Here is an 11,482-nt window from a genome sequence, read left to right on the forward strand (position 1 = left end):
TGGAAAATCTGAGCTCTGTCATAAACTTGGTCTCTGGTTTGCTGAAGACGAATGGTTTGGTTGATTCTTCGTTGAATGTCGTTTGGTTCAGCCTGAATCTCCTGTAATAGTCTGATAGTAGGGATGCCCAAAGATGAAGGAAACCTGGCTTCCATGCCATATACTAGCTCATAAGGGCTCATCCCATTGGATTTCTTTGTTGAAAGTATGTCTACCCATAGGGCATTTGTGAGCTTTCTATGCCAATCTTCTTGTTTTCTTCTAGCACTTTCTTTATGATATTAATAAGGCTCTTATTAGATGACTCAGCCAGACCATTACCTTGGGGGTAATAGGCTGTGGAATGCCCCAAGGTGATGTGAAATTTGTCGCAAAAATTGATCATTTTTTTGGATTTAAAAGCAATGGCGTTATCAGTAATGATCTTCTCAGGGTAGCCAAATCTAGAAAGGATGTTGCACTCAAGGAATTGGACAATGATGGTGTCATTGGCTTGTCTGCATGGGATGGCCTCAACCCACTTGGTGAAATAGTCGGTGGCTGTTAAAATCCATTTGTTCTGGCCCTAGGAAGAGGGATGGATTTCTCCAATGAAGTCAAGACCCCATTGTTGAAAAGGTTTTTTAGTTGAGATGGTTTTAAGGGGTATGGGTAACAGCTTTCTTTTTCCTTCAAAGATTTGGCATTTGTGACATGACATGGCAAACTTCTTTAGATCTAAAAAAAGAGAGGGCCAATAGAAACCAGCCCTTAGAATTTTATCAGCAGTGGATTTCCAATATAGATGCCCTCCACAGTCACCTACATGGAACTCTTTCATGACATTATTAGTTTCATTCATGATTAAAAAATTAAGCAATATACCTTCATGATTTGTCCAAAATAATGCACCATATATGACACAAAACTTTGAAGCCTTCATTCTTAAAAATATTTTCTTAGATCTAGACAATCCTGGGGGAGCAAACAAGTTTAACAAAACAAAGCATATATCAGCATACCATAGGGATTGCAAAAAGGTTTCACTGATCTGTGGAGTCGCCAGCTCCTGTTCATTGTCCAATTGATTAATGTCTAAGGCTTGAAAGTTTGCTTCGGACATGAGTTTGGCTAAACCTTATCCCTTTATGAGCTTGGTTGGTTTTATTTCTATGTCGTACTCAAGGATGTTTGCAATCCATTTGCCTCTTTTTCCCTCCAATCCCTCTTGGGTTAATATGTCCTTTATAACAGCATTTGGGACATAGGAAATTACATGTGAATATAAAATGTACACTCAGAAATCCTTGATTTCTTTGACCAGGGCATAGGCCTGCTTCTCCATGATTGGGTATTTCAAAGGGGCACTTAAGGCTCGGCTGAAAAATGCAATTGGCTTCTGAGCTCCCTGATCATCCTTTTGCAGAAGAACAACAGCTATGGTGTGATTAGATGCAAAAGAAAATATGATAAAGTCCCTATCAAATTGTGGACTTGTAAGGACAGGGGCTTGGGTTAAGGCAGATTTTATTCCCTCAAAGGCTTTTTGGTTTCAAGAGACCATCTTACCTTGGCATCCTTTTTTAACATGTTGCTTAACAGTCTTATTAGCTCAGCTAGATTTGGAATAAATCTCCTTAGGAAATTGATCTTTCCCAATAATACTTGCAACTCTTTTATGTTTCTTGGGTATGGGATTTGGAGAATGGCTTGGATTCTTTCAGGATCAATTCTAATCCCATCCTTTGATATGATATGGCCAAGGAGTTTGCCTTCTTCAAGGCCGAAGAGGGATTTTTTTGGGTTCAAGGAAATGCCATATTTCCTGCATGTCATGAATATTTGTCTTAAATGTTTCAGGTGCTCTTGATCAGATTTAGAGAAAGGGGTTAGATCATCAAGGTAGACAACTAGGAAATCATGTATTTCTTTGGCAAATGCAATATCCATTGCCATTTGAAATGTAGCACCAACGTTTTTAAGTCCGAATGGCATCTTCACACACTTAAATGTTCCCAACGGTGTGGTAAAGGCTGTCTTCTCTTGGTCATCCGGGTGAACCAGTATTTGATTGAAACCTAAAAAGCCATCTAGCAAAGAAATTCTAGATGATCCCACTACTCTCTACAGAATATGATCCATTTTGGGCAATGGGTAGTGGTCTTTTAGGGAGACTTGGTTTAAATTTCTTAGGTCTACTTATAGCCTAATCTCTCTTGTCTTTTTTCTTGTAGGAATAGAGAGCATTGATTTTTGTTCTTCCGGAGTTTTCCAACTTGATTTGTGAAAATAACTGAGGATGTCCCCAACAGAGTCGCCATTATGTTAGCACTCACGTTGTCCTTCTGGTCGGCATCAAAAGGATACGGCCGAGGTAACCAGAGACCAATCTTTGCACTGCAGGGTCTAGCCCACCTGCAATCAGAGAGGGCTCTCTCTTTCGGATTTAGCTTTGTTGATAATGTTTTTAGGCTAGTTATTGAGTTTCAAGGGGTTTTGTTTTGTTTTTGGTGGGAAGGATGATGCTTTCAAGTAAAGAGGCAGGGACAACATGAAAGTTCTAGAACCATTGGGCATGGAGTCAAGGAGTAGGACTACTGGTGCGCTTTCTTGGTCACAGGAAGGAATATAGAGCAAGCTAGCTACGTATGAAACAATCATTCAAGGTAAAAGAGATGGATTAGAGGCTAAGGAATGAGGGGCAATTGAGAATCTCTCATTCAGATTAGCAGCAAGAAAACAAATGAGCCCTATCTAGGACCAGTTAAGAATTCCTAGATAACAGTCATTCATACATGAAAATAGGTCAAACATGAGCCATAACAGAATTCATATTCATGCCTAAATCAAGAGGAAAACATTAAGAAGCCACAGAAACTGAGCATAGAGTGCAGCTAAGCAAATTCTAAACCAATCCTTTGTTCTGTGACTTGAGCATATGTGAAATCGAAATAACAGAGGTAAGGAAAACTTATTGATTCATATAGCAACACAAGAATTCCGCATTCAATTCCTCAAACCATTAGACACAGAGCAAACAGTCATTCCTCCAAAGATTTTCAACAATCTTTGATTAAGTAAAACATCTCAAATATCTAGTGCGAGTCTCTAATGAGGATTATCAACCAACCAACCCTCTAAACAATATACAGGGTCGCTATATATAGGGAAAATTATCTAAAAACTAATCTATTGCAGCCAACCTAAACAGTTCTGAAAGAGAATGATTACTTTAACCTAATCTTATCCATAAATAAATGCATGAAAATATCTTTGGGCTGCGCTGAGGGTAGCTTAATGTCTGTCTTGGGTAGCCCGGTGCAGTCCTCCTGTAATAACTGTGATTTGTCATTTATCTCCACCTCTAACTCGATTTTGATGCTGTTTTGTTGGCATTAATGTGCACTAATCCCGACCAGATAGGCTTTTAAATGGCCTTAACCGCTTTGTTGACTTTGATGAAGGTTTTTAATTTTCGCCTGATTTGATGTTGCTGAATTGATACTCTGTGCCACTTCCTGATACTCTTTGGCACTGATCGTGGAGTCCTTAAAATCTTCTGAATGGTTTAGACTGTCCCATCAATCCTTCATGGCACCTGCTCGACCCTCTGTTGCTTTAAAAAGTCTGTTTGCCCCTTTCTGAATGCTTCGCGAAGAAAAATGGGTCATTCTGCGCCTTTTGGGCTTGCTGGGGGCTACGCGATGAGGGGATTTCCATTTTGGCCCATTTCCCGTAGCCATGAGCGATTAGTGCATGAAAAACTGCCTCAAAATCTGAATTCGGGCCTCCTAAACATGATTTTCGCCTTTCGCGCCTTTGTGAGTGATGACATCAGCATGATGTCAGCGAGTGGGACCCAGTACCATGGGTGACGTGGCGGGATGATGTCAGCTGATGACGTAAAAAGTACGGCAGTTGACATGGTGGTACACAGTGGTAGTGACGTGGCGGGAGGCCGATGCAGGCAGATGACGCAGTAGGATGACGTCACTAGGCGGAGGACATGGCGCTGATGTCAGCGAGGGGAGGGTGGTTTGGCGGTTTCAGGTGCACCGCCTTTGTGCTAGAGTGGTTTGGGAGGAGGGGGCTCCGCCACACCAAGGAGGGCGATGCGTGGTGGGAGTACGGCGGGAAAACCGCCGAACTCATGGACGCTAAACATCAGCGGCTTCGGAGATGAAAAAGCCCGCGTGCCCGTCGATCTCGGGCACAGGCGATCGGACGATTGGCGGGATGGGTAAGGCAACGGGTGGGGGTTAAATGTTTATGAGAAAAACCTTAGGATAAGGGTGGAAAAGTGGGTTTTAGACATGGTTTGCGCATCGGGGGTAAAGTTCAAAGTTTATTCAAACATTTTTAACACTAAACTTTAAACAATCAGCGAGAAGGGGTGAGAATGATGAAATGTTTATGAGTAAATGGGAAAGAAAAGGTTATTAACTTAACGAGATGCCAAGTTAATCCCAGGGTTTGAACGTGGAAAGCTAATGTGAAATTCCTGGTGAACTCAACATTTCCCAAACTTGATATTATATGGCTATAGTGCGAGGGAGGGGGTATTTAATATTTTTAGGATTTTATGTCTTTCAGTGTTCAGAAGAACCTTTCTTATTTGTATTATAATTTTAAAGCTTCACTGAATACTTATCACTTTGAGATGCATTTTACAAAAGAATTTGCGACTAGGGAAGAGTAGAAAAATAAAAATAAACTTAAATGAGAAGGGGCTACCAAGGACCTAGGCATTTCTCCCAATTTAAAAGAAAATGCAAAAAAACTAACTCTTAACATTAATGAGGATACCAATCCATCTTCAACCTGACTAGATGCACGAGCATGACTCTCCTTTCTAACAGTGTTTCCCTGAAAATTTTATTATCCTCTGGTATGCCATATTATTTATATCTATTTAAATTTATACTATATTAATAACCATACATGAGGAATTTGGATGGTCAGAAGTTTGCATGAATGCCAAATAAGAACAGCAATTGTTTATATCTTCAACTGGAAGAAATATTCTTTTCATCACTATAACATATACTTAACTTACATTAAGTATTCCACAATATCATATATGTAACTTACATATAGTATTCCACATATCCCACTACAATCTTGAATTTATATATTCACAAGGAATAGTGAAAAAAATTCTATAAAATCACAATTGTATATGAATATCTTTAACCATGAAGCTGCTTTTTTATGTGCTTACAACGAGCTAGGCATAAAAATAAAACCATTAATGTGCACAGAAACACTATAAATTCACAAAAGTACATTAAAATCTTTATCCATGAAGCTTTTTATTGTGATTACAGCTAGGTAGGCATTAAAATCAACCATTTCAATGCACAGAAACACTTTTGAGGGGATGTTAAAGATCGGTATGAGGCAGAATGTTATCATATCAACATCTCAAGGATCAATAATAAAAGAAATAATTTGGGAAAAGCAGAGAAAAAACCAGATTATAACAATAACAATAAATAAATATAATCCAACCAAAACATTTAGTTCCTTCCAAACTCTCTGTATTTTGGCAAAGTATTCAGGTGGCACGACACAGTCGAAGCCCTCCGTCAAAATCACTCCGTTTTCAGAAACAAAAAGCTTCATTCCATCTGCTAAAGCCTTTCCTGCATCTAAATATATCATCACTTCACAATCACTGCGTATTCCACTAATTACACCATTGTCTGCTGGTAAACCTCGTGCAAAGTGGACATGGTTTCTTTGCATACGCTTAAACCCATTCTTCTTAATTGAGTCCAGGTTTTTCAAATAAGTACCGTGTACACACACCGGTACTTCTTCAACCGACCCTATGGGTTTTAGTAATTTCTCTGAATTTATACCCTGCATGCTATGCCCTTGATTAGCTCTAATGAGAAACTCGTTATTTTCATTCAGCAAACTAAAGCGTTGCTTGTTATCCCTCCTAACTACCTCTCTGAAATCATCAACAGTGTGAGAGTGAAGAGGAATTCCTGCACGAGTTGTCATTTTCAGTTTGAGTAAATCTTTGAGGGCCACGTATCCATCACTTCGAATGTTCAATTTCAGTTCAACCGCCCTATGTCGCAAAACCGATGACAGACATCGACCCAACGCATCAATTCGATTTCCTGAACCAGAACCCACAGAAAACCTACTCCCTGACCTTCGAGGATTCATTTTTCTATATAATTAATTACAAACAACACAACAAAACACAACCAGATAACAAACCACAACGACGAAACGCCCAACGTGGGTCTGCTGCAACTGTTCAAAGCGGCGGCTATGTGTTTGTCGTGAGATTGAGTAAACAGATTGTCCTGGTCTTATCCGAATAATAACATATTATCACTATTTATTTATTTATTTATATGTCAAATTCAAATTGGATGTGGCCCCAAGGGTGACGGATCATACATAACTCAAATTTGGATGTCGGCCTTCAAATTTGTGGAATATCCAACGTTACATTACATACGTATGTGAAATTTGGGCGTTGCCCTCTTATATATATATATATATATATATTTATCCATTGGGGTATTATCAATATCTTGATTTGAGCATATAATGGGACACTCATGCCTAGAGCAATACATAGTCTACTAGCACATATTAGAGCCTCTGAAACGTTTGACTTAGAGTTTGGGATCTGCATGAACATAGAGGAAAACAAAGGTAGTGACAGCTTTATTCAAAAAAAAATGCAGCCCCAAAATTAGTTTTGGTGGACTTCTCGAAAGTAACCCAAGAAAACATGTCAAGGGAAATGACTCTAGGAGTAGTGGTGCCTCTCTTTCTACTCTAAAATAATTATAGGTCAATAGGATATAGGATTAGTGTTAAGTAAAATTGACTTAGTTTAGAGTTAAAGTTGATTAAGTTAAACATTGAAGGTTTTTTGGTACATGGTATTGTGTCTTATCTAATGGAGCCTAGGTTAGATGTGTAGATGTAATGTGATGTAACTTAAAAGTTACTTTGGTTTAGAGTCAAAGTTACAATGATGGTGTTTTGGGAGATGGTATTGCCTCTCATGTAATGGAGACTAAGTTAGATGTAATGTAAGTATGCAAACAATTTTAAATATCCCCCCAATTGAAAAATAGAATATAAAAAGCTTAAAGAGATGAGTGTAAACATTTAAATGTTATCTGAAATAATAATAAAAAAATAATAAATAATAAACATGAAGCTAAAAGTAACAAATAAAAAGTTAAAAGTAATCATTCAATTTAAATGTTGTATGAATTAATAATAAAAATTTAAAGTAATAAAAATAATAAAATTCAATTTGTTATATTTTGATTTTGTTATTAACTAGTGAATAGATTTTGTTATAATGTCATGGGCAATACCATGGCTTATTAATACCATATGCCCAAAAATCATAACTTATTTCACAACCAAAATATTTTATAACAATAAAAGATTATTAACGAGGAATATTCATCCCCACTTTACCTCGGATATCATTAACTTGTAAAAGATAGGTTTTGTTAGAATACCATGGCTTATCAATACAACATGCCCAAAAAACATAGCTTATTTCACAATCAAAATATTTTATAACATTATGAAAATATTCTTCACCGTGAATATTCACCCCCACCTTACCATGGATACTATTAACTTGTAAATACACATCATTACAATACCATGGGTTATCAATACCACATACCCAAAAGACAAAACTTATTTCACAATCAAAGCATTTTAAAACAATATGAAAAGATTCTTAACCATAGATCCACTCTCCCTTTGCCATTGAGATTATGAACTTGTGAATAGGATTGTTATTAAGAACGAGTATAGATCCATCTTAAGTAAGGATCTAATTAATGAGAGAAAGAAAAGTGAATAACATAATAGAGTAAAGAGAGTGCATGATATTTTTAAGTTTTTAATTATGGTATTTTAGTTCACTTGATTGATCCCAAATATAGGTTCAATATTTTACAACCAATTAAGTGTTTTTTAATTTATATACTTTCTTAAACAGAATACAATGGAATCAAATTTAAAAGAGAGAGAGAGAGAGAGGGAGTGACAAGGGAGAAATGAAGAGAGAGTGAGGGAGAGAGTAGAGGAGGGAAGATAAAGAAGAGGAGAGGAGAGAGATAGGGAGAGAAGGGGAAGAGAGAGAGGGAGACACAAAGATGGAGGGGAGAGAAAGATGGAGACAGGGAGGGAGATAGTGGAAACGTTGGAGATAGAGAGAGGAAGAGAAGGGGAAGAGAGATCGAGGGAGACACAAAGATGTAGGGCAAAGATAGAAGGAGAGAGGGAGGGATATAGTGACATAGTTTTGGGGAAGAGAGGGAGAGAGAGAGAGAGAGATAGATGGGGGAAAGGATAGAGGGAGGTGGGAGAGAAAGCGAGAGAGAGGAAGTAAGAGAGAGACTACTCGGGAGAGAAAAGGACAGAGAGTTGGAGTTGGAGGGGGAGAGAGAGGGAGTCACATGGGAGCAATGGAGAGAGAGTAAGAGAGGAGGGTAGGAGGGAAGAGAGAGGTAGAGAAGAGGAAGAGATAGAGAGAGAGAGAGAGAGAGAAGGGGAAGAGAGAAAGAGGGAGTGAGGGAGAGATAAATAGATATAGAGAGGTAATGTGTATATTTGGGGGTGAGATAGAGAGAGGGAGTAAGAAAGAGACACATAGATACAAATATACATACTGTATAGTATTATATAGCCAACGTAGATACGTGTTAACCTTGGATCTATAAAGCGTCTAGATGGATCGAACCTCTTGATGAAAGGAGATGAAATCATTTCCTCAAGTTTTAAACTCAAATAAAAGGTTTGCACGTCAAGAGATTGGATGATAAAATGTGTTGAGGAAAGGAGATGCAATCATTTCCTCAAGTTTTAAACTCAAAAAAAGGTTTGTACCTCGAGAGATTGGATCCCTTTGGGTGCTTGATAAATCCGGGGTTAAGATGGATTTAGGTTGGTTTATAACAATACAAGATCCTTAACGATGGATATCCATCCCCACTTTATCATGGATATTATTTAATTGTAAAAAATAGGCTTTGTCAATACCATGGCTTATCAATACCACATGCCCCAAAAACATAACTTATTTCACAATCAAAAATATTTTATATCAGTATGAAAATATTTTTAATTGTTGATATTCACTCCCACTTTACTACTGATATTATTAACGTACAAATATTCTTTGTTAAAGGACCATGGGCCACTAATATGGCTTATCAATACCACATGCACAAAAAACATAACTTATTTTAGAATCAAAATATTTTATAAGAGTATCAAAATATTCTTAACCATGGATACTATCAACTTGTAAATAGGCTTTGTTATGATACCATGGGTTATGAATACCACATGCCAAAAAAACATAACTTATTTCACAGTAAAAATATTTTATAACAATATCAAAAGATTATTAACCATAGATATTATGAACTTGTGAATAGGATTTTTAATTAAGAATGAGTTTAGATCCATCTTAACTAAGGATCTAAGTAATGAGAGCAAGCAAAGTGACTAACAATAATAGAGGAAAGAGAGTGCATGATATTTTTAAGCTTTTCACTATGGTATTTTAGTTGACATGATTGATCCCAAATATAGGTTCAATATTTTACAACCAATTAGGTTTCTTTTTAATTATATAATTTCTTAAACACAATACGATGGGATCAAATTTAAGAGAGAGAGGGAGTGACAAGGGAGAAATGTAAAGAGAGTGAGGGAGCGAGGAGAGGAGGGAAGACAAAGAAGAGGAGAGGAGAGAGATAGGGAGGGAAGGGGAAGAGAGAGAGGGAGACACAAATATGGAGGGGAAAAAAATTTGGATAGAGTGATGGAGATAGTGACAAAGATGGAGAGAGAGAGAGAGGGTGAGAAGGGTGAGAGAGAGAGAGAGGGTGAGAAGGGTGAGAGAGAGAGAGACACGTAGAGATGGAGGGGAGAGACACAAGGAGAGAGGGAGACACGCAGATGGAAGGGAGAGACAAAAGGAGAGAGGGAGAGAGATAGTGACATAGTTTGAGGGTGGAGAGACTCGAGAGAGATTGGTGGTAGAGAGAGAGGGAGTTGTGAGAGAAAGGGAGGGGGAGGAAGGAAAAGAGGGAGAGGACCCAAGAGAGAGAAGGAGAGAGAGTTGGAGTTGGAGGGGGAGAGAGAGGGAGTGACAAGGGAGCAATGGAGAGAGTGTAAGAGAGGAGAGTAAGAGGTACGAGAGAGTTGTAGAGAAGGGTAAGTGATAGAGGGAGAGAGAGAAAAAAGGAGGGACATAGAGATACATAGATATAGAGAGAGAATTTGTATGTTTGGGGGGTGAGAGGGAAGAGAGAGGTAGAGAAGAGGAAGAAATAGAGAGGGAGAGAAGGGGAAGAGAGAAAGAGGGAGTGAGGGAGAGATAAATAGATATAGAGAGAGAATCTGTATATTTGGGGGTGAGATAGAGAGAGGGAGTAAGAAAGAGACACATAGATACAAATATACATATTATATAGTATTATATAACCAACGTAGATCCATGTTAACCTTGGATCTATAAAGCATTTAGATGGATCAAATCTCTTGAGGAAAGGAGATGAAATCACTTCCTCAAGTTTTAAACTCAAATAAAAGGTTTGCACGTCGAGAGACTGGAGGATAAAATGTGTTGAGGAAAGGAGATGCAATCATTTCCTCAAGTTTTAAACTCAAAAAAAAGGTTTTCACCTTGAGAGATTGGATCTCTCTCGGTGCTTGATAGATCTGAGGTTAAGATGGATCTAGGTTGGTTTATAACAATATAAGATTCTCAACGATGGATATCCATCCCCACTTTATCATGGATATTATTTAATTGTAAAAAATAGGCTTTGTCAATACCATGGCTTATCAATACCACATGCCCCAAAAAGATAACTTATTTCACAATCAAAAATATTTTATATCAGTATGAAAATATTCTTAACCATTGATATTCACTCCCACTTTACTACTGATATTATTAACGTACAAATATTTTTTTTTAAAAGACCATGGGCCAATAATATGGCTTATCAATACCACATGCCCAAAAAACATAACTTATTTCAGAATCAAAATATTTTATAAGTGTATCAAAATATTCTTAACCATGTATACTATTAACTTGTAAATAAGCTTTGTTATGATACCATGGGTTATGAATACCACATGCCAAAAAAACATAACTTATTTCACAATAAAAATATTTTATAACAATATCAAAAAATTCTTAACCATAGATATTATGAACTTGTGAATAGGATTTTTTATTAAGAACAAGTTTAGATCCATCTTAACTAAGGATCTAAGTAATGAGAGCAAGCAAAGTGACTAACAATAATAGAGGAAAGAGAGTGCATGATATTTTTAAGCTTTTCACTATGGTATTTTAGTTGACATGATTGATCCCAAATATAGGTCCAATATTTTACAACCATTTAAGTTTTTTTTAATTATATAATTTCTTAAACACAATACAATGGGATCAAATTTAAGAGAGAGA

At 37.3% G+C, this 11,482-nt stretch overlaps 1 protein-coding gene across 1 annotated transcript; it reads right to left on the minus strand.

The window, feature by feature from the left end:
- Positions 1 to 5,403: 5,403 nt before the first annotated feature.
- LOC149160728 (uncharacterized) lies at positions 5,404 to 6,162 on the minus strand. Its single transcript, XM_089434695.1, has one exon. It carries the CDS (start codon positions 6,160 to 6,162, stop codon positions 5,404 to 5,406), a length of 759 nt encoding a protein of 252 aa, XP_089290821.1.
- Between the last annotated feature and the right edge of the window lie 5,320 nt (positions 6,163 to 11,482).

The sequence above is a fragment of the Pinus tabuliformis genome, chromosome 5_2, assembly GCF_031772625.1.
Source record: "Pinus tabuliformis cultivar Carrire ecotype Pingquan chromosome 5_2, CPIR1, whole genome shotgun sequence".
NCBI lineage: Eukaryota > Viridiplantae > Streptophyta > Pinopsida > Pinales > Pinaceae > Pinus > Pinus tabuliformis.